General features: G+C 41.7%; 2 protein-coding genes across 13 annotated transcripts in view; both read right to left on the bottom strand.

The window, feature by feature from the left end:
- PPP3CB (protein phosphatase 3 catalytic subunit beta) overlaps positions 1 to 3,884 on the bottom strand; it is a 43,911-nt gene extending 40,027 nt beyond the window's left edge. For 3 of the 4 annotated variants that reach the window (XM_058543191.1, XM_058543190.1, XM_058543192.1), the window contains exon 1: positions 3,745 to 3,883. In XM_058543191.1, the coding sequence (XP_058399174.1) occupies positions 3,745 to 3,829 (85 nt within the window). In that variant the 5' untranslated portion in view covers positions 3,830 to 3,883. Of the gene's footprint in view, positions 1 to 3,744 lie in introns of all 4 variants that reach the window. The other variant, XM_058543189.1, reaches the window with a different exon arrangement.
- A 1,694-nt stretch (positions 3,885 to 5,578) lies between these two features.
- Positions 5,579 to 24,155, bottom strand: part of USP54 (ubiquitin specific peptidase 54) — a 116,745-nt gene continuing 98,168 nt past the window's right edge. For 6 of the 9 annotated variants that reach the window (XM_058543179.1, XM_058543178.1, XM_058543180.1 and 3 more), the window contains 7 exons: positions 22,866 to 22,985; positions 21,544 to 21,739; positions 18,361 to 19,754; positions 12,643 to 12,761; positions 12,213 to 12,353; positions 8,438 to 8,621; positions 5,580 to 6,920 (listed from right to left, as the gene is read on the bottom strand). In XM_058543179.1, coding sequence (XP_058399162.1) covers positions 6,361 to 6,920; positions 8,438 to 8,621; positions 12,213 to 12,353; positions 12,643 to 12,761; positions 18,361 to 19,754; positions 21,544 to 21,739; positions 22,866 to 22,985 — 2,714 coding nt within the window. In that variant the 3' untranslated portion in view covers positions 5,580 to 6,360. Of the gene's footprint in view, positions 6,921 to 8,437; positions 8,622 to 12,212; positions 12,354 to 12,642; positions 12,762 to 18,360; positions 19,755 to 21,543; positions 21,740 to 22,865; positions 22,986 to 24,155 lie in introns of all 9 variants that reach the window. The other 3 variants (XM_058543182.1, XM_058543185.1, XM_058543184.1) reach the window with 2 other exon arrangements.

Genomic DNA, 24,155 nt, shown 5'->3' with positions numbered 1-24,155 from the left:
CTCCCCCACCCCTCTTCACTCACACACACACACACACACACTATGTTCCTTTGCTTTCTCTAGGAACATGGTACTGAAGATTTATTTTAGTATGCTTAACAGTTTAATGGAGATGGGAAGAAAAAGAAAAATCATTTTGAAGAGTTATCTTTTTAAATAGTTAGGTCCACAAAATAGATTTTGTAAACAAAAACTAAAATTCAAGTTGCTGGGCCCGCGCCATGGCTTAGTGGTTAAATGCGCGCGCTCTGCGCTCCGCTGCTGGCAGCCCAGGTTCGGATCCCGGGCGTGCACCGACGCACCACTTCTCCGGCCATGCTGAGGCCACATCCCACACACAGCAACTAGAAGGATGTGCAGCTATGACGTACAACTATCTACTGGGGCTTCGGGGGAAAAAATAAATAAAAGTAAATAAAAAATAAAAAAATTCAAGTTGCTTTAAAATATAATGAAATAAAACTTGCAAGAAACACCGAAGTAGCTATGTGACCCCAAGACCTATGTGGGTCATCTAAAAATCTATAAGGAAAATAAGCAATCCTAATAAAGCTAAGATACCGGAAAACACTTGAGCCAAATGACCTCGGATTTATAAGCAGAGCAGCTGGCAACAGAACCTAAGTGAATCATAAAGCTGCCTATCAGAAATATACCAGCTTAAAAACTTAAAACACACACACACTTCGGCATTTTGGCTCAAGTCTGATCATTTAAAAGATAAGGTTAAGATAACCTAGGAAATAAAGAAAATATATTGAATGCAAAAGAGAGTGAGTCACATTGTGGGTGCTAAAATGAACATATAGACAATGCCCTCTAAGTGATAAAGGTGAATTTTTGTAACAAGACTAACAAATTTAATAATCTCAGGAGACAATCTAGTTTTACAAATCTCGGACTTCATCTATACAGCAAAAAGTAAATTTTAAAAGTATCTGGAAAGAAAAAGAAATAACTGGACAATTCAGGTCAAGTAATTTTCAGAGAGGGAGGATAGAGAGCAATACACATAAATTCAGGGTTTTATGCTTTAATTACCCATGCCAATTTCGCTGTTGTGGCAGTAAGGCACTTATGCAGATACAGGTAGCTGTTTTTCCTAGTTTGTTTCTATTTTCTTATTTCCAACTTCTTAGCTAAAGAATAGAAAAATGCTTAACAGAAAATAGTTAAAAGGTCATACTATCTCACCTAAACCACTTGGGCTACATCAACTTTCAAACAAAAAAATCTGACCTGAGCCAGCAGCTGGGGAAGGGTCAGAACTGAATTTGCTTTAACTAATCATGAAACCTAATCACCCATAATCAGTGATATGCAATTACACTAATAATTTCAATGAAGAACTAATTACATTTATACATGAATCACCTACAGTATTCCAAGATCTCAAACTTCACATGAAGTGAATTTCAGGCATCTGATATTAAACACAGAAAGATCTATACCCCCTTCAAAACCTATGAGAGCATAAAATATAGGTCTCAGACTAGGACTATAAGAGCATAAGGAAATAAGGAAAAGTTTCAGGGGAGTAAAAGCCTACTTGTATTCAATGCCAACGATGGTCTCCATAATACTACTACTATGAAATGGTACAGATGCAAAACAAGCACATACTGGACTTAAATCTGGATTTTAACAATTTAAACAAATTGAACTAGCACTGTGGTCATATATCTTCAGGCAATGGTGTTCTCCATCATCAAATGTAACATTATGGTACAATAACTGAATGAGGAAGCCAAGAAACAGGCCTGAAGATGAAATCTAAAAGTGGATTTCCGGACGAAAGGAGAATTTCCCAGCAACTTTCGAGGAGGCCAGAGATGAAACTCCATGAACAGTGCAAACCAGTCTGTTGCACACCATCTCTAAACATGTAATCCACGTCAGGGATTCTAACTGGCTAACAAATTCCATGAAGAAATGAAACTTGTCTTGATGAAGAATATACTACCAAGCACATGAGATCTTATACCCATGAGCTCTATTTAACTATAATTTTCTACACTGACATGCTCCTTTCCTATTTACCTAAATCAAATGACTTTTATTCCATACCAACAAACTGCAAATATGACTATGTTTTGGATTCACAACTCACCCCTAAGGAATGTCTTATGCTTGGAATCCTTTTACTGTATTAAAGCAGTACAGGGAAAACATTACCATATATATAAGAAACAAAAAGATTCACAAGCATAAGGACAGCATAGACCCATTGTTCAGGAATGTGACTGGTTGTAGCATCTAATAGTATGGTGAAAAGTGCCCAGGGAAATGAACATCTGACATAGATACATAGTCAGAAAATGAAAAGACAGCCCTTGTCTCCTGTTCCCATGCCCACAAAACTCTAAGGTTTCATGCCAGGATGAATTTCTGAACCACCAATCTTTTTTTTTCTCTTTTTAAAAAGATTTCTCAGGACAAAGATTCCATAAACTCTTTATTCAGCTCATTCCAACGTCTAGCCCAACTGGATATACTACTAACTTTCAAAGATTATCTACATAAGCCTGGATACAAATTAGTGTATTAAACTAGGCTCAAATTGAAAAATTAAAATTAAAAAACACAAAGGAAAAAGTTTTTCTTGTTTTTAAATATTTTAATAGAAACATATCTGGTCAGATTTCAAAAACTGGTCTAACAGCGTTTAAACATTGTGCCAGTGTATTTGAGAAGCTGAATAAAAAAAAATAAAACAAAAGTATCTATCTTTCAAAAATAAAGGTAATACAACAAAGAAAACTTTATTCTAAAATGATTTCAATTTATTAACCAAGCTACATGGTAAAGAAAAATCATTTCAAATTCTGTTTTTCACCTCCACAGCACTGAAGTTGATGGGCTCTCTCACAGAACATGGAAATCATAGGCAACTCTCAATTTCTCTATTGTAAATTAATCTGTTGACCTGTTGTCGGTAAACATCCATAAATTCTGCCCCAGATGAGAAATATATAACTTTTTCTTTTAGGAGGAGTGTGTGGGTGTGTGTTTGCAAGGGAGGGTAACCCCTTTTGGCCTTTGACCAAACAGTGTTGACGGTTTTCTAAGCAAATGCTTCTTCCTATCCACGAGGTTTTTTTTTTTTTTCTTTTATGCTGCCTTTCTCCATCTATTGTGGAATTAAAGCCGGAGCCTTCAAATCCTGCCTCATGCCTTCACCTTTGTCCAATCTCATATGGTTCCCCCAATTTCCGCGCGGGGTGACACCTGAGGGCCGAGCGCGAACTCCCGTGGCTGGCGCTAACTAGGCGCGAATAAGGCGGACGGCTGTCACTGGGGAGCAGGCGTGGGCCAAAGCCGAGGTGCTTTCTCACTGCTCATCGCCCGGCCCCGCGTGGCTGAAGGTCTCTGAGCCCCTCGCTCTGCTCCGGCAAGCCAGGCGTGCAGCTGTCGCGGAGCAGGAAGCTAATCGCGGCCTCTGGGCCGCTTTGACAGGCCGAGCAGGAAAAGAAAGGGGCTCACTGCGGCCAGTAGCCTCAGCCCTTCAGCTAGGAGACCTCAAGAACGAAACCCCCGCCCCGGCCAGAAGGCAAGCGAGAGACCGCGGAGCCGCTGCCACCGACTCAGCCCAGCCCAGCAGGGGCCCGCCCAGGGGCCACTCCCCAAGGGAGGCAGCCAGTCACTCGCCCGCCCTTCCGGGCCCGCTCCGGAGGGGACGGTCTCCCGCCCGCCCTCACACACAGCTTCTCAGGCCAGGCCCCCAGGGCTTCGTCCACCTCTCACCTTTGACGACGCGGTCAGCCCCAGGAGGGGGCGGCGGGGGCGGGGGTGGGGGCGGTGCAGCCCGGGCCGGCTCCGGGGCTGCCATGCTGGGCCCGGGGCTCGGCTAGGCGCTGGCCCGGGCGGGGTTGGGGGCGGGGGCGGCGGCTACTAGAGCCAAGCGGCTGCGCCGCCGGGGAACATGGCGGACCCTCTTTCCCTACAGAGGGGCTAAGACCGGCATGCACCGCGCGTGCGGGGGCGGGGGCGGGGCAGGCTCTAGGGACTTGGGCAAAATTACTGAGGCTAGTAGGAGAGAAACAGGACGAGGCCAAGGGATCAGGTTAAAATTCTGGGCAGGCAGAAAGAAAAGAGTGAGGAGAGAGGGCTGTCTGTAGCTAGTTGCTGCGGTGAATGAGTGATAGAAAACATGACACCGGCTCTCCTGGAGCTCCAAGTAAGAGGAGTAGACGTGATCAAACCTCAGAATCTGCTACTAATAGAGAAACAAATGTGTAACAATTTGGCTATCAGATCTGGGTAATTTGGTTGGTAAGGGACAGGAGAATAGAGGAAGCATTGTAGGTTCTAGAGCAGAAGTGACCGTTCAGACGGGAGTTTGAGAGAGAATCTGGCCCTTGTCTTTAGAGCCTGGAATTGTCAAGAGTCTGAAGGCATGGAGTAAGAATGCAGGTAGAGCAGACTAGCTCCAAGGGTTAAGAATCAAAACAGGTAAGGGGAAAGGAAGGGATGACACCATGAGATGTTCAAAGAGTCTACAGAATTCACTAGGAAAGGGCACAGCCTCCCTCTTGATTCATTCAGAAAATAGAGATTTGGAAGGCAGAGGAGTAAATGGGGCATTGGAAATTAGTTCCACATACAGCATCTGGGCCCAGGTGACTTATGGAACCTTTATAGGGAGGGACATTCATGCGGAAGGGGGTAGTGGGACAAGAACTGACTGTTCAATCAATAATTATTAGAAGAGTGTATGACACCAGATGTACTGAATCATGGACAGATGGACTGGTCTCTACCAGTGTATCCACTAAGATCTATATATCTTGATGGCATTGGATCTAAGTGGGATGGAGTGAAAAATTCTGTTCATAAGACTGTTCTGTTCTGCTCAGAATCTGTTCATAAAGGATGGTGATAATTAGGTTAAGCAGTGGTCCAGAGGTCTCAAAGAGCCCTTTTTACCTCTTCTTTTTGTCTATCTCAGTGATTCTGAGACCTGGGGTAAAAGAGGAGGAAAATGCCAAATGGGTATTCTTTGCAAAGGGAGCCCACAAAATATCTTTTAGAGGGAGAAAAATTTGGCAGTGAGGAAGGGTTCGTGAAAATGGATCTTTCTGACATGGAAGCAATAATTCCAGAGGGGAAGGGAGGGGGAGGGGCAGCCATGGGAAGAGAGCAAGGGAAGGATAGGAGGCACACCACAAACTTGTAGAGGGAGGGCACCAAGAGTACATAGATCAGGAGTAAGTTTGTAAGAGGAGTTCGAATCCCCAGAAAGTCTCCCAAAGGAGGGAAGGAGAAAGTGTGTAATGCATTGAGTGCCTCTTGGCAGGAAAGGGATAGGTAATATACTAGCAGCAAATAACAATAAGGAAAATCACTCCATTTCAGGGCCCATTGACTCCTACCCTGAGTATATATCCTTCTACTCCTCTTTGGCTCGTCACTTTCACTCAGTCAATATATATACACACACTCACATATTTATATGTATGTTTTGTGCCATGGCTCTCGCTTTGGGAGCCCCAGACCACTGGGAATTGGTATTTCTTGATCATTCAGGTCTCCCCACCCCAATACAAAAGAGCAAGAGCATACAAAAGGGACTAAACAGACAATTAAATGACACGGAATTAAATAGAACTATCTTATAGATTTATTAATGAAAAATACTTTACAAAAACAGTATGTTTGGCCCTAAAATAGTTCAGCTGACTTTGAGGGTTTACAATGCGACTGAGCAAGTAGCAGTAATGGTTCTGCTGCTGAGACTAGGAGGGTGTGTTAGTGTGCCTGACTTCATCTGTTCAGAGGGGCAAATGTTATGTTGGGAGCTCCACATTCTAGACTTAAGGTTTGGTGGCACAGGGAAGGTTGACAGTCCATAATACCTGGACAGGTAGGCTGCCCTGAATGATGTGGTCAGGACCAGGACCAGAGGGCTACATGTCCCTCCAGGGATGGGGAATAGGGAAGACAGAAGGTCAGATAATAAGGATATGTGGATAAAACAAAGCATAGAAGTTGCTTATATAGTAGGGAACAGAAGATAAGGGCTCAGGTGCAGGTGAGGGCATAAACTATCCAGGAATAAAATGGTAACCCTAAGATCCTAAGGAATGGCTAGTATCCAGAGTAATATGGATTCTTCTTTATTCATCAAATAAAGCCCTAAACAGCAGCTGCTTCCTTTTGCTGGGTGAATGGAAATTGGAATTTCAAATATTCCCTCTCAAAGAGCCAAGTCTTGTTAGAGGTTCCTGGCACCCCATAGAAACTGCCAACTCTATGTTGAGATGAGACTAGCACAACCCGGGCAGAGATGCAGGGTACCAACTCTGCCATGGTCACTTTAACAGAGAAAGCTGTGGCTCCAGGAAAGGACCAGGGTGACCTTTACCACCTGCTGTGCTGCAGGGCTCTAGCCCTGATCTGCTCTCTTCCAGGGGCATCTGCTAAAACAAACAGAAACTCTTCTCCCCCTGTCCTCCTGTGCCCAGACTGTGGGGCATAACTGCTTTGCCTCCAGTCATCATCTGGGGGCATATCTACTCTTCGAGGACCAGGGGCTCGAGACCCTGGGACAGGACCCGAGTTCCAAGCTGATCTCGGGGGTACATGAAGACTGGTTGATAGTGGAGACACAGAGTGAACAATGGGAGGGTGGCAGGGTGAATGAAAAAGATCCCCCCAGGACTGAGCATGAGGAACCTGAAGGCCCTGGCATCTTTCTGGTAGTGTGGCAGTGTGGGTTAGCTGAGGCTTGCACCCTGGAGTAGTCAGGAATTTGGACCCAATGTGCTGGTTAGTCTCTGACCATGGTCCCCACGAGGCATCTGTTCTGGAACGATGAGGGAGACTCTGGTAGTTCAAAGTCCTTCCTGTGTACTTGACCCCTTGGGAAGTTTCACCCCTGTCACACATAGCCAGAAACTGTTGGACACTCTTCGAAGTTCCTAGGAAGAGAAAAGAAACCCAAAGATTGAGCATTTTCAGTAAACCATTCTCCTCCCAGAGGACCATTCCTGGTTGTTCCTCCCAACTCCCCGCCCATCCAAGAGCATATACACACGAGGAAAGAAGGAGCCTAGCTTTGCTTTTAATTTCATTTTTAAAAATTCTTAATATACATCAAAATCAAGTCTCTTACCTCCAACCTGGGCAAATACAACAGTCTCCTGGATGTTGCCATACTTCTACCTCACTCCACTATAATCCTTCCTCCAACACACACACACATGCACACTAGAATGGCTCCCTAATATTGCAAACGTATACTCTCATTGTGACAACTCTACTCCTAGAGCCACCACTCCCAAACATCATTCGGCTTTTCTTAACATGGTACCTTCACTTCAGTTAAGCTGTCTCTGCTTACATTCTTGCTTATTCTCTGAGATCTCTATACATTAATTCCCCTCTACTTAAAAGAAACAAAATAACTGATTTTTCAAAAATCACTTCTAAAAAATACTTTCCATTGTTTCTTTTATAACCCATCAATATCTGCATTATACTCTTGTAAATATGTATGTATATTGATTATTTAAACTCAGCTCTTTGAGAGCAGGGAGCTGCATTTGGTACAGAACAGGCTATAATAAATGCTGCTGACTAATCAGATGCCCCTAACAACTGTCAAAGGAGGCTGGCTACCTGGCTGCTCCATTGAGTAGTAGGAAGTTCATCTATCCAGAAGGCCTGTTTATCCAAAGCTCCCTAAAATCTGAACACAAATATCAACGATACTACTCTATCTTCTGTTCTAGAACCACAACCACCCCCTGCCCCAGAGCATTTATACCCATAAGCCAAGGTTTCTCAACCTTGGCACTACTGATATTTTGGGCTGTTAATTCTTTCTTTGCAGGGGCAGGTACGGGGAAACTGCCCTGTGCACTTTAGGATGTTTAGCAGCATCCCTGGCCTTTACACACTAGATGCCAGTAGCACCTCCCCTTTCCCACTGAGAATCACTGCCTTAAACCACAGATTCAGCCCATGAGGAGGAAAAGGAACAAATCTTGCTGTGGAGAGTCAAAGAATGCCAGAGGATGCTGCCCACCTTCCCCAGGATTGTCTGGGTTTGTATACATGGCATGGGTATTCCATGTACAGGGTCTTTCCAAGTCTCCCATTCGCTCCTTGTTAGGGGGATCCTAAAGACTGGGTATTACCTCCCCTTGGTCACTTAAAAGATTGTCCTATAATGACTGAAGCAGTTCATTTTCATGGGTAGTTAGATTCTGGGAGCTCTGATCTAGACCCTTAGTCTAAGAACCATGTTGCCCAAAAAATGATCCAATCACACTTTATCTAGATCAATGCTTGATCTTAAAGCAGTAATTCACATCCCTTTACAATCTCACCTTGGGATACGCCCCCTCCCCAATAGGTGTACTGGTTTGATACTTTTAGGTCCCTGGAAAGGTACCACATTCTGGCACATGATATTAGATTTGGGGAAAGTTACCTGGGGGTTTATGGGGCTCCCCTGCCATGCTGGGCATCAAGACATCTGGGGACAGGAACTGTGGTTGGGGTGGGTAGAGTTGGGGACCAAGGAGAAACACAGGAGGGTCATGGATGACAGGGAGGGAAGAGGAGCTGGAACGGTGCCGGGTTTCCAAAGGCTTTTTCCTCAAGTTTGATGAATCCTTATAATGAGACAAGACAAAAAAACATAGAGATGAGGATTAACGCACAGCAGGATATGGTTGGGTAAACACAGTGAGGCAAGCAGGGGGAGATGGAGAGAACTAGAGTACAAACATGCCTTGTTCTGGAGAGAGACCTAATTTACTCAGTAACTCTCCCCATCAACCTCTCTAGGAAACATCCTAACCACTATGAACTGAAGACACCAAATTGCAGATCCTCTTCCCTTAACCTGTCTTTCTTATAGCCCTCACCTTCCAAACTCGTTAATGCTAACAGTAGAAATAGAGAGATTGAGATAGAAATTTAAAAATAGAATGAGAAAGAGAGAGAAATTCAAAAAGTCTGAGAGATTGAGAAAGAAAATTCTATGTACTCTCTAAATACTGGGAACTAAAATATATCTCCTTACACGTACAATCAAGAACCCGGGGCCAGCTCAGCTCAGTGGCATAGTGGTTAAGTTCGCGCGCTCCGCTTCAGCGGCCCGGGGTTCAATGGTTCAGGTCCTGGGCGTGGACCTACGCACTGCTCATCAAGCCATGCTGAGGCGGCATCCCACATAGAGCAACTAGAAGGATGTACAACTATGACATACAACTATCTACTGGGGCTTTAGGGAGAAAAAAGGAAAAAGAGAGGAAGATTGGCAATAGATGTTAGCTTAGGGCCAATCTTCCTCAAAAAAAAAAAAGGACTCTACTATTCCATCTTCTCTCCTTTCACTGCTACATTCCACAGTCTCACAGTCTCTTTTGCCTATCAAGTTTGTACCCACTAACGCTTATGTCCTGCTCTGTACTCCATTAGTCATTTACTTTTGTGACAAAGTCTCAGAAATATCCCCTTTAACATCTGAAATATTAATATGTCCAAAATCAAACTGACATCTTTCCAAACTCCTCCTCCTGCTACCACATATTCCTAGGTCACCTAGACTCAAATGTTGACATTGCCCTTAATTTTGTACTTCTCATCCACAATTCCATTAGTTGCCTTTGCCAAATACTGTCATTTCTACCTATAGGCTTCATATTTAAACTCAACCAGACCACTGCAACAGCTTCCAAACTGATCTTCCTTTGTTCAGCTCACTCCTCCTTACTGTGGCCTGTGAGTTCCTATGTAATATGGCAATGTCGATCTTTCTCACTGTATCTCCTACCATTCCTGTGCCTTTTACACTCTTCTTAATGTTCTTCAAACACACCAAGCTCATTCCTCCTCAAGGCCTTTACACTTACTGTTTCTGTTACCTGGAACATTCTTCCCATGGCTCACACCTTCATATCACTGAGGTCTCTGATCAAATGTTACTTCCTTAGAGCTGATTTCCCTCACTACCCTATCAAAAATAGCCCTGAGAATAACCACTATTCCCTCATAACTCCTTATCCCCTTGCTTTGTTTTATTCTTTATCACACATTGTCCAGGGTTTACTTATTTATTGTCTTTCTCTCCAAGTAGAATACATTTCTTTTCATTCCAGTAACCCCAGCACCTTGAACAGCATCTGGAACATTGCAGGCACTAAATAAATAATATATTAAATAAAATAATCTATATACCAGAATATCTTATTTCATTTACTAAATTGTAAGCTATTCAGGGCAGAATTTGTGTTATTTCATCAGTGTAAGCTCATAGTACCTCCCACATCATGGCACATGGTAGGCATTTACCATACAGCCTAAGGACCAGGTGCCAGTCCTCTCAGCAGTGACACAGCCAATCAGTCTTCTTTTCTGGACAGAAGAAAGTGACATCACACTTCCCTGGTTTCCCTTCTATCTCTCTGGTTTCTTTTACTAAGTTTCCCTTTAGAGTTCTTCAGAAGAACTATCTTAAATCTGATACTCTACAGGGAGATGTCCTAGCTCCTCTCCTCTTTTTGCAATACTCTTTTCTTCTTTTCAATGGCTATGATTCGCAAATCTCAATTTCAAGCTTATATGTCTCACATCCAAAGGCCTACCAGATATCTCCACTCAAGCTTAATATATCCAAAATTGCACACATCTCTTCCTTCAAATATATTCCTGCTTCTCTTCCCTCAAATATATCATTATCAACCCATAATTCCTGGGTATCATCCTTGATTCTCCTCTCCTCAAATCCAGGCAGGCAGGCACCAAATCCCATTGACTTTTACTTCCTAATTGGTTTTCCAATATGTCTACTTCTCTCTATATTCTCAAACTCCTTACTGTGGTTCATGATATGCCCCTTGTTTATATTCCTTCCATTTCACTTGTCAACACTCTCCATCCTTCCCTCGCCAGACTCTAATCCTGCCACACCAAAGGAGCTTTCTTTAATTCAGTTAATATCTACTTCAGGTCTCTTTACCTACTATATTCTTTTTACTTCCTCCAGGAAGCCTTCACTAATCCCTCAAGCCTGGTTTATATGTCCCTTCTATTATGCTCCCATGGCATTAAATCCTATCATATTATATTGTAATTGTTTGTTTATTTATCTGTCTCATGGAGTAGGCTGTAAAGTCCGTGAGAGCAGGGACTATATCTAACTCACTCACCACTGTATCCCCAGCACCTGACACAATACTGAGAACATAAGCTCAATTAGCTTTTGTTTAAAAGGAGGAATCAATGACTAAATGAAGAATACACAAGTCAGGAGAAAGAAAGCCAACTCTCCTAGGAAAATAACAATTGGCCATTAAATGTATATGAGAACAAATGTTGAGCAGAAAAGACCACCTTTTCCAAAAGGAATGGTAAGCTGTTCAAAGTTGTTTAGGAACTTATGAACAATAAATTGGAAAAAATGACTGCCTCCTGGGAGGGAAAGTGGATCTGAAGGACTGGTGGGACAGACTTAGTTTTCACTGTATATCCTTTTATACCTTTGTACTTTTGAACCATGTATTTAAAACCACTTTTTAAAATTTTTATTGAACTGACCTGATGAACAAGCTTCAATACACTGGTACTTTGCATCTGACCTCTATTGTAACGAAACCTCAACTTGCCTTGGGCAAGTGTGTGAAGTTCTCAAAAGGAAAGATTTATAAACACAGCCACTGAAACTATTTGAGTTTGCTGATCGCTGCTGACTTGGGTGTCCCAGTCCCTTTCACCTACAGATTACTGCATTAATGAAAAGCCTCATGGAGGAGGATTTTAAATCATTTTCCTTTTTTTGCACATGCTTCTTTTCAGCTTGAAAGTACACTGGACCCACTCAATCATGTACTGTGGTGGGGAGAAAAAGGCAAAACGATACTCGATCCCATCTCTTCTTCCTTTGATTAGTGCAATGGGTTCTAACCCAATCAGCAGCCATTGCTTCTCAGCGACTTCTCTCAAGGCTACTAGGACTCTTCTCACCCTGGGGAATCCTACAGCACAACTTCCAGAACTGCATCAGGCAAGGGACATTCCTCTGGGCTCCAACTTAATGTGTGTCAATAAAATAATGACTAAGTGTCCTCTTTTTTGCTGAGTGCACATGGCTTTCCCCCAAATTAGAACCTTTAGTTTCACTTGCCCCTTTACCTGCACTGTATTTTTACCCAGCAAGAGAAAGAGGGTGTTCTGAATAGACAGACCCTGATCCTACTTACAAAATTGTGGGAAGAGACTGGGGCCTCCTCCCTCTCTGAGACAACAGTGCCACTGAGACTGCGTGAGATGCGGCGAAAGTTCTCTGCACCATACTGATCATCCTTCCCATATTCTCCGCTGGGGCCTCGGCAACGCACAGCCTTCAAACATACAAGACACACACAGGCAGACACATAACACCAGAGTTGTGGTTTTCCCACAGACCCTGTCCCCAAGGATATAGGAGAGAATAGGGTAAGACTCACTAGTAGAGACCTGAATCAGATTTATTTAAAAGGTACCAGCCATGTGGCAATCTCCTCTCACTCAAAAGAAGCGCCACATTACCATGCCCCTGCCTTACTGCCAACCCTACCACTCATATCTCTCCACAATTCCTTCCCCAACACACCATCCCATGCCCAGCACTTTAGCACCTGAGGCTGCTACCTGAGAAGCAGGCACTGTGCTGGCTTCGTGGAGACTGTGCTCCATTTCTGCTGTTGGGGTGTTTGAGAGACCAAGGCCAGGGGCTGAGTGCAACCTCCTCCCCATGCCATCTGCAGAGCCTGAGGAGAAAAACATAAATACAAGATGAAGCCATCTCTTCTCCTGGAGCCTAAACTCTGAGCCTGGCAACACAAAACTCAGGAGTTCTTATTTCATTAAATAACAAATATGCATCCCTTAATCCAATGGAGGAAGTGTTCTTGTAATGTAGAAACAGGAGTTTCAGAATATGGATAGTTTTCTATAGGCCACAAAGGTCCCAGAACACCAGCCTTGAAGAACCTTGTAGAGGGGGAGTTCTGTGAACAGATAGCTGAATGTTCCCATCTTGCTTCCTTTCATTTTTGTAAATACAATCAGCTTTGCTTCAGACTTGGGCCCAAGACTTATAATATATACAGAGGAAACTGTGCGACATAGTGATTCTCTAAAGCATCCATGATGACAAAGGGAGCTATTATCTCCAGTCTAGTTAGGAACTGAAATGATCATAATAATCATCTATAAAACCTCCTCATTTTACATAACAGGAAAATGAGTTCTAGGGTCTGACAGGTAGTAAGTAATTTAACCAGTATTAAAATTCAAGTCTCTTGATTTTTCACTCCCTATTACTACGAGCAGGAGCTCTTCAACAACATTTCTTATTTTATTTCTCGCATTAACTTCTCTCAGTCACCTACATTCTAAACAATCATTCAATGCTTATCTCTTCTTCAAAATCTTGCTAGACTGTTAAGAGAAGAGCTGCTCTAAACTGGATATGTGATTCCCAAGGGGCTTGCCCCAATACAACTAATTAAGCCTTCCATTCTGAAAATGCACATGCCCTTGACCTACATTTGATATATATGTCTACCGCCAATTCATGTCTTGATTTGATATTTTGATTCTAATATATGTAACTGGCTAAAGCATGATATTGCTGATACTAAGCTAGGAGACCAGTTATTTTTAATATTTCCTGGTGCTTAAATGTAGTGGTTCCAATACCACCATAGATTCATCTAGGAGCTTTTAAAAATACAGCTTCCTGTACCTCTCCACAGACTTACTGAACCAGACTCTTTGTGATTGGAGCCTGGAATATTTATTTTTAAAAGGCTTCCCCAAAAAGTGTGGGAGAATATCCTCAAACATTGTTGGAGGAAATGTGAAATGTTATAGTCTTTCTAAAAAGCAATCTAAAAATATCCATTAAAATTGAAAATATATTTACCCTCTTACCCAAAAATTCTACTCCTTGGAGTAAGAAGCAAAAATACCAGTATATTGTGGCATTGTTTGTAGTTGCCAAGAACTAGAAATAATGTAATGTCCATCTATAGCAAAATGGCTAAATACATTATGGTATCCTCAATATCAAAATATTGCCCAACCACTGAAAAGAATGAATTGAGTTAAACTAGAAAACGTGGAGGGATTTTCATGAAGTATTGTTGAGTTAAAAGAAAAAAAAATCTGTAATATTAAACCCCAACAAAAAAACACAATATATGTAAGTCTACATAGGATTATATAAATAGAAAAGTATAGAAATATGCATATTAGATTATTACCTGGGAAGGTGGCGGATAAAAAGTAGGGACTGATGTAAGAGGAGGAGAGCTAAACAGGAAAATTGTCTATAATAAAAACAGCAGGTGTGCTATGATCCCATTTACATAAAATTATTTCTCTATGTTTTTTTAAAAGCCACTCCTCAGGTGACTATGATGGGCAGCCAGATTTAATAATCACAGCTGTAATGGTTGGAATTTGGTGCTCCTCTAATAAAGTCAAGTGCAACTGCTAGACAAGAAGGTGGCCATTGGAACCTCCCGAAGGGAGCAGACTGATTCCTTTAAAGATATTTAAGCAGAGTTGGAGGTGGCCATCCACAAGGAGTACTGTTGAGGGGATTTCTGGATTTGATAGAAGGTAGAGTTAAGATGATGTCTACTCACTGATCAACAGCAACAAGAAGAAAGACTACCAGACATTATGTACTTCCTGATATGATAAAAGAAGTACAAAGTACTACCTATGAAGTATTCTTATTAAAAAAAATTGAGCCTGATTTTAATCAAGCCTCTAGCTCTAAGTACCAGGTTACAGGAAAAACGGGCTAGAAGAACATGTTAAAAAAAAGAAAAAAATCTACTAGCATATAATCCACAAAATCTAGAATGTGAAAGACAAATGACCAAATTTCTTCAACAAATAATTGGCAAGGGGAAAAAAGACACAGGAATCTTACAGGCTAGAAAAAAGCCTTGAGACACATCAACAACATGTAATGTGTGGTTGTTATTTGGATCCTGATTTGAAATAAACCAACTGTGAAAAGACATCAATGGAACAATTGAGAAAATTTGAATACTGACTAGTTACTGTATTGAGAAATTGTTGTTAATTTTTTAGGTGTAATAATATTATAGTTTTGCCTTTAAAAAAAAAGTCTATTTCTTAGAGATACATGCTAAACTACTTATAAATGAAATGATATAATGTGTGGGATTGGTTTTAAAATAATTCAGTGGGGAAGGGAAGGGGGGTGCACTACAGCTAAATCGACATTAGCCATATATTGATAACTGGCTAAGACAATCACCATGGAAGCTAGAGGTAAGTACATGGGGGGCTATTATAACATTTACTCTTACTCTTCACTTTTGAATATATTTGAAATTTTCCATAACAAAAAGTTATTTCTTATTTTTAAGATGATGTCTGCCCAACTTCAAAATATTAAATTTAGAATATAGGTCAAGGGCAGTGTTTATATAACACTTTAGAAACTATAATCATGTCAAAATTAACCTGGTCACACAACATTGTATACTATATGATTCTATTTATATGAAATGTCCAAAATAGGCAAATCTATAGACGGAAAATAGATTAGAGTTTGCCTGGGGCTAGGCAGTAGAGAGGTGGGGGAAATAGGGAATGACTAATAATGGGTACAGGGTTTCTTTTTAGGGTGATGAAAACACTTTAAAACCGATCATGGTGATGGATGGCCAACTCTGTGAATATACTAAAAAAAGACTGAACTGTACACTTTAAATAGGTGACCTGTACAGTATGTAAATTATATATCAATAAAGCTTTTTTTTTTTAAAGTAATAAGTCAGGCAGAGAAAGACAACTACTGTATGATCTCACTTACATGTGAAATCTAAAAAAAGCCAAATTCAGAAATAGAGAATAGAATGGTAGTTGCCAGGGGCTCAGGGGTGGGGGAAATGGGGACATGTTGGTCAAAGGGTAGAAACTTCCAGTTATAAGAGGACTAAGTTCTGGAGATCAAATATACAGGATTGTGACTATAGTTAACAATATGGTATTCTATACCTGAAACGCGCAAAGAGAATAGATATTAACTGTTCTCACCACAAAAAAATTGTAATTATGTGTGGTGATGATTAACTAACCTTATGTGGTAATCATTTCACAATATAGTGTACGTGTATCAAACATGACATTGTACCCCTTAAACTTACACAATGTTATTTGTAAATTATCAATAAAGCTGGGGAAAAAAGTAATTTGGTGCTTAATGCATGCTTTACAATGAGATAAAGAAGGAGCCCCCGGAAAGATATATTCCGTCATATATGGAACCTAATTGGCATTTTCCTTCATCATCTACTTCCTGATTTATTCCACTTGATCACTTCTTATTCTATGTCATGTCAGTTCTTAAAGACTCAATTTAAAACAGAGACTCTAACCAAAGTAAAGGCTAGTTTGGTTTAACAAGTATTTTAAGAACTGACTCATTAGATGGATTTTTAAAATTAGTTTTCATTCACTATTAAGTAAAAAACTAATGGTTGGTAGGTACTCTTTCATATTGTTTCCAGAAGTATAATCTTCCTGAAGGCTGATTTGCCAGTATGTATCAAGAGATTTTTAAAAGTTTATAACCTTCAACTAGTTATTACCCTTCTAAAAGTTTATTCTAAGGAGCTTATCAGAAATGTAGCCAAACACTTAAGAATATTCATCACAGTGCTATATTATCAAAAAATTGGAAGTAATCTAAATTTTCAACCACAGTGGAATGGTTGACTATATTATGGTACATTCATATGCAGCCTATTATAGTCATTAAAAGTAATTTTTTTCAAAGGGAAAATGTTCATGGATATAACGTAAGAAAATCACAAGACTAAATTGTATACATATACTGTAACGATCCTGCTTTTTGTAAAAACAAAACAAAATAAATATATAATATATATGTATAAAAAACAAAGCCACAAGTAAACTCATGAAATTATTAAGAGAGTGGGATTATCAATGATTTTTGTTACTTTATATATTTTCAAAACTCTCTACAATGAAAAATGTTGCTATTTTGGGCAATATAAGGGTTTTTTTTGGTAATTAATATTTGACATTCACTGAGTCCAATTTTAAGTGAAATGTATTCTTTTATATGTATTTATTATTATTCTTAAAACACTTAACATTTGTGTATTCTTTCTCCCTTATATTAGACAGGAAGCTAATTGAGGCCAACTCCAGCTCTTCCTCATTCTTTAGAATCTTCCTATACTGCCCTGTCCCATGTGCCTAAGGATCACTTATAAATGTTATTGCAAAGTCTACTCTAAGATGCAGATTCTTAAACAAAATCTTAATATCACATCTTATATTTATGTGATATCCCCCCCCCCACAGCTCCTGGGAACATAGTAGGTACTCAATAAACTCTTGTTTGGCTGTAATTAAACGCTGGTTGGCAGCATGCAAGGAACCTGTACCATTATGGAAACTGTCACACCCGAGCTGCAGATAAAGTTCTCCGAGTTCAATCTCACAGAATCATACATATCATTTTAACAGCTTGAAGGTATCTTTAAAAAAATCATTGAACCAATTTTCTCATTTTACAAGTAAAAATGTGGCCCTAGGATATTAAGTGACTTGTCCAAATTTATACTGACAGTTAATGATGGAGCCAGGACAATAGTTCAGGCTTTGGAGTTCTTAAGTACATCAATCTAAGTTATAAGTATTCTTCATGTCTTCCATTTCCAGAACTAAGTCCGTGATGTACATTTAAGGTGTAGACTTCACTCTTCACACAATATAATCTGATGGAGAGTCAGTGAACAGGTACCCTACAGGCATATCACCTTTAAAATTCTATACTTGGCAGTTCCTGAAGGGATCAGGGAAGGTGTTGATACTGTTGGTTCAGCATGATCTGGAAATACCACATTGGAGACTTGGCTCAATGTAGACATCCTCGTTGCAAGTTGGATCTGAAAGCTAGATCTTGGGATTAGTTCAGCTCTTAAACCATAGAAGGATGACTTTTCCTCTCAGCCTCCCCCACCTCACCCTGAGTCACTCTCAAAGACCTATGAACCATTCCTTAATGCTGCATACTACAGAATCTCTGGGCATATACTCATTGGTCTCTTTCTTCAGAAGGAGGGAACTGGACTGTGAGTGATGATTCTGTCCCCATTCTTCACTCTAGCTAGAAAAATGTCTAGCCCTTGTCCTGAAGTCTTTACGAATAAAGTCAAAAGTTCTACTATTACCTCTTAAGCTAGGGATATTATTTGGACAGACCAGCATCCTCCTTTTGATCTTGTCCTCCTGCTTTCAGCTTATATATGTCCCCCACTCCTCCTGCCCCTGTTGCATTCTTACCTGTTTGGCTAAGTGGGTGCCAGGTCACATCCTGCTGCCCCCATCCAGAACAGCCAGCTTGAGAAGCCTGAAGACTGGCCTGGTAGAGAGACTCCAGTTCTGAGGTCTCCTGCTCTGTGTCTTCGTTCCAATGTGGATGCAAAAGGATGTGGTTTCTTTCTGGATAGGCTACACACATATGGGAATCATGGGGGGAGGACTTCATTCCTGGCCCAGGGACCCCATGTTTAAGCTGAGAATCACAGAGCCTTGTGACATTCACCCAGGAATCCAAAGGCAAGGAAGTCCCCAAGTCAACACTGCTGTCCAGCTCCTTAGGCCTAGCATTGCTCACTTGAGACAGCTTCGCTTGGTACATACCTGGCTCTGCCAACCTGGGCTGTCCTCCCCTAGAATTTTCACCATTAGGCAGCCCAGTGTTCATGGCAAGAGAAGGATGATCAACAGCTTCTTCCCAGGAACGGAGTCTGTCCCTACCATCCACAGAGGGTTGCTGTTTTGCCCAAGGCCAATGGCCTTCCCCTTGACCCTGTGGGAAAGGAGGCTTAGAGTCAGAAGAAGAGTTCTTCCTTAGAATTTTTGGCAAACTTCTATCCTGGGAACCTGTACCATCCCTTGTGGAGGCACCTTGCATCTTCTGAAACTGCTCTGCCAGAGAGCGAACAAGCCCCTTTGTGTTGGGAAACTCTGGCCTATAGGGCTCCTCGCTGCTTCCGTACATTTTTGAAGTCAACAAAGTTTTGAAGCTTTTGGATTGGAGGCATCGGTTAGTTTTCTGCACAGTATCAGGAGAGTGAAGCACAGATGATTTAGCAGCAGGCACTATGGGGTGGCAGGCCTTGTACTGGGGAAGGCTGGGCTGAGCGGATGCACTTGAAGGACTACAGCCTAGGCTGTGTGCATCTCCTCTCTCAGAGGTGGCTGTTCCAGCTGGATGTGACAAAGGCATCACCTGGGATGAGTCAGCAGGATCCCTCTTTTCTTGGAATAGCTGTTCTTGATCAATGCCTCTTCCTTCTTGTCGGGGGAACCTGATGCAGCTGCTGTTGTCACCCCTGTAGCCTTGCAGCTTACCCTCTGGTACATCCAGTGGTTCCCAACCATGACGAGAATTCTTCTCAGTCCTCCCTGGTGTTTTAGGTAAGCCCTGCCTGTGGAACGCAGAGGGGTCAATGCTGTCCACCTCAACTGAAGTCAGAAGGTTTGAGGCAGACCTACTAGGGGAATTGTGCTGTGGGGCAGACAGGGCAGATGACTCTGGGAATGATGATGAGTGCAACTCATGGCAGGAAGCAGGTGAGTGAACGAAAGAACTGGCCCCAAACTCTGCATTCGTGCAGGGTTCCAGTTGGGCCTCCTGGTTTAATAATACTTGGAGCGGGATAGGCTGTTCACTGAAATAAATGGAGAGAGCCAGTCATAAGCTGCTTTGATTGACAAGATCACTTACAAAAAGAACTGTTCATTCAGTTCCCATTTCTAGCTATCCACAGAGAGAACGGTGAAAATAAATGAAAAGACAAGCACAAGTACAGTCAACAGTTCAGAGGCTCACAAGAGAAGGCATATGGTCAGTTCACACCTAAGCAACAGGTAATATTAATCCTTTTTATTAAATTCCCTCACCAAAATTACACACAATAATATTAAATGAAGCCCTTGCCAACATTCCTCACTACCTGTGAAGTCCCGTTTCAATCATACTCTACTTGCAAATTAAAAAACAAAAATTGCTAGTCCCACATGCAGATGACATGGAAGGTAAGCAAGGCCTAGAAATCACTCATACCTGGTGTCCTGAGAGGCAGACCAGCCAAAAGAACCAAAAGGCCACATTTACAGAGTACAGGGTGATTTGGGCTCATGGATTATATAGAATTCAACCATTTCAAGTGTGTTTTCATAATCTGGATTTGGTTGTGTTACATACTGAGATGTTTCCCCAAAGTAATGCACTGTGACTCTCTTGAGATTTGGGAGTGGGAGTAGGGACTGACTGCATTTAGTTGGTTTCTCACTAGTTGTTTTGTATTTCTGACCTAAAAAACTCAGTATTAGAAGCACTTAAATAAAACCTTGATCACTCACATACATCAAGTGGCATACGTTTTCTGGAGAGTTTAGTTGCCTAAATTGCTTATGTCAGATTCTCGGTTCAGCATTCAACTAGTAGAGTATACAATAGAAGAAAAGAAGAAAAAGGAAGATCCTAGCTATGAGCACTAAATTTGAATGATAATATACTATAAACTTTTATGGGTATAGTCACCCAGTCACTCTTACAACATTATGAAGAATATATTATACTTATATGGGAAACCTAATGAGAGTCAAACAGACCTGGATTTGAATTCCATGCTTCTACCACTTACTAGCTGAGTAATCCTGGGTACTTTATTTATCTTATCCTCTCTGAGCCTGAGTTTCCTTATTTATAAAATATCACTAAATAATAGTCCCTATCTCCTAGGGTTATTGTGAGAATTAAATAAAATAAAACATAAAGTGTCTAGCTTAGTGCCTGGGCATAGGTAAGTGTTCAAAAACTGTTAGCTGCTTTTATAGTATTTATTTTCTGAAAACTTCTCAGGCTTATTAACAGCCAAAAATAATTTTTACTTAAATTTATCTATTCTAAGTAACAGCCAAATTCAAGGGTTAAAATGTAGGAACTATACCAATAGCCACAGGGATTTTTTTCCTAGTCTTTACTATAGGGAAGCAAAACAAAGGGAAGCTTTGTGTCTCTAGTTATAGTTCAATCAGAATAAGGAAGACGGCTTTCACTGCTTCCATGAGGGACAGAAAGCACTGAAATCCCAAAATAAATCACATGTTCTCTACTGCAACACGAAATGTAGCTCAGATTGCCATGTCTAAGAATATAATATGTACAAACTTAATAATCGTGTTATTACAAAAGTCCAGGGACAAACTCACCCACAGGAAATATGGACAAGTGATCTATTTATTATGCTATATTTCTGCATCTTTCTAGAAACTATTAAGAAAAGGACCAGCAGTGGGATGAGCATTGTATGTCTGACCTGAGAGAAGAAATCTTTTCAGAGGACTCTTCTATCTCCCCTGTAGTCACCAAGACAATGAGAGCTCTGGCTATGGAGTACCCGTGGTCACTTCCTCCCCTGACATCCATAAACTACAGTGGCTCCCAGGCACTACCTTGTCAGCTGAGGGAGGGCCTCCCCCTGTGAGGGGAGGCAGGCTGAGGGCTGCGACGGCTGCTGTGATGATTGCTGCTGCTGCATGCGATCCTGCAGGCTCCGTGCTTTTCGAATACTGATTTGCAACTTCTTATCGACTAGGGCTCTGCTGTGCGTGCTAGAGCTGGCACCATGCAGGGCAAGTCTTAGTTTAGCTAAAATGCAAAAGAAAATATAGCAGAAACAGAACACAAAATACAAACAAAAATAAAAAGAATAAAATTGAACCAAAAATGAGCAAAGATATGCAGTGAAACTCAAAATATGCAGCAGGAATGCAAGGCATGGACCATGCTTATGCTGTCCAGGGCACAGAGCAGGCTCTGGCTATAAGGAACATTCATGGAAGCCAAAGAGGTTAATTCAAATCTAAAAAAACAAACGAAAAAAAAGCTAAACTAAAATGAGTCAGGAAGAAACTGGTGCTTCCATCTTAGAGGCTGCCACTCCCATCGTCCTTTGCAACTGACCTGTCTGACTCTGGTCTCCACTCTCTGCTCCCAACTCCCCCTTCCCAACGGCCAACAGCAGAAATAAGATCCAAACCTACATCTGTCTGTATAGAACAGCTTCTTGTGGGTCACATTTAAGAACCAGATACGAATTCTAAGCCTTAGTCCCTTGCTATAACCTTATGGTACACACCAGGAAGGCAGGGGAGAAACAAAGAATCAAATATGCAGTGGAAAGTCACAGGCCTGGGAAGTCACAGCCAATTTATTCATGTCTTCCTGCCAAAAGCTCCACGTCACTAGTCAGTAACTAGAGAAAGAGCAGACTAATGTCACACCTGAAGTCTAACTTTATCTTGGAATAAGAAAGCAGGCATGGCTGGATAGTTTATCTGTGGACTCCTGCTGAGGTTATTCTAGTAAATATCCGTAGGCCACAGTGACAGTGCCTGGCACACTTAGAAATCTGAAGGGCAAAGATACAGGGACTCAGTTTGGGAGAGTGAGAGTAAGGAGACATAAAAGCTGCTTTGTTTTGTTTTTTTTTTTGTGAGGGAGATTGGCCCTGAGCTAACATCTATGCCAGTCTTTCCTCTTTTTTGTATGTGGGTCACCGCCACAGCATGGCCTGATGAGTGGTGTAGGTCCACACCTGGGATCCGAACCTGCAAGCCTGGGCTGCCGAAGCAGAGCGCGCTGAACTTCCCCACCACGCCACCGGGCTGGCCCTCCTAAAAGCTGTGTTTATCCCTTCTGAGTGACGACACTAATAATTCCTATTGTGAAGTTAGTCAAAAGTGCCATAGCCATAGCAGTTAGAGTTACTTACAGATAGCTTCGTTACAGACAGCCAAAGCTGCAGCACAATCTCCCTTCTGTTCCAGATGCAGCGACTCTTCAAACACTGAATCTGCCTCTTGCAGGGACCTCTCAAAGCCGTCACTCCTCCCTGAAAGGGCCAGCACTTTTCATTTTAATTCGTTCCAATTTTTTCTATGTACTGTTGTTTCCCTTCAGTACACATAGATCCTTGCTGCTGAGCCTTTGGTCTACCCTCATTCCAACTGTCCACTGCTATTAAGAATTCTCTGAAACACGTAGGACATCCATTTTTGCCTTAACCGAGACCTTACCAAGGCCATGAAAGAGGGGCATGTCATTGTCCACCACAGATTCCAACTCCAAGACCTCTTAGAGGGTCCTTCAAGGAAAGAACAAAGTATTGTCTACAGCATAAGGGTGGGTTCCTATGCCTGGAACTGACCTGCTTTTCCACAGTGCAACAAGATACACCTTTCCACCCAGTGTCAGAACACCCGAGACCTCCTTTGAGACCTCCTGCCTTTTGTGTTAAGGCAAAAGCAGCTTCACTACTCTTTGGAAAGCCATTTGTAACACTTCTTTCCTACATCAATTCACAGTCCACTCTGTACCATCCTCAACTGAAAAATCAGTACACCTCTTGGGCACAGGTGGTCTACAGTTCCTAACTTCAATATATCTACCAGGCCAGTTGAACTGCCTTTGTTGTTGGTTTGCATGCACATACCTTTCATCAGCACTGCTAAGTGCCGTACTTTTATCATGCCCTCGCTCACCAAACCTACCGCAAAAAAGTCAACTTCCCATACAGTGAGCATGAGATATTCCTTCCTCCCCTGAAAGTGAATGTGTGCCAAAGCAGGTGCAGGAGAGTCCAAGTGAAAAAGCAAGAAAGTACCATGAGAGCAACTTTTGTAAAAGAATCCTCCAGTTTATGTACTCCCTTGCCTTTTACTCAGTCATAACCATAAATTGGTAGTAAGCTGTAATGTAAGTTCACCTACAATTAGGATTAGTGGTGAGTTTTCACAAGCTCACAAGAAAAAGAATCAAAATGTCGGAGTCATTTCTCCGATAATGTCCCCATCCTCCACTTACTGCCAGGTAACAGCTCTTCCACACCCCTAACATTCACTCCCTAATTCACCACGCCGTTTGGAGCGCAATGGGAAGGCAGTGAAAAAGTAGCAAGTTGGTTCTGAAGAACTCGGCATTCAGGTTCTACCCCACCTCCAGAGATGTGGTCCCCCCACCCTCCAGGCCTGAAATTTTCTCATATTTGAAATCAACTGAATCT

The sequence above is a fragment of the Diceros bicornis genome, chromosome 6 (genome assembly GCF_020826845.1).
Source record: "Diceros bicornis minor isolate mBicDic1 chromosome 6, mDicBic1.mat.cur, whole genome shotgun sequence".
NCBI classification, from domain to species: domain Eukaryota; kingdom Metazoa; phylum Chordata; class Mammalia; order Perissodactyla; family Rhinocerotidae; genus Diceros; species Diceros bicornis.
This window is presented reverse-complemented; position numbering and strand designations above follow the sequence as displayed.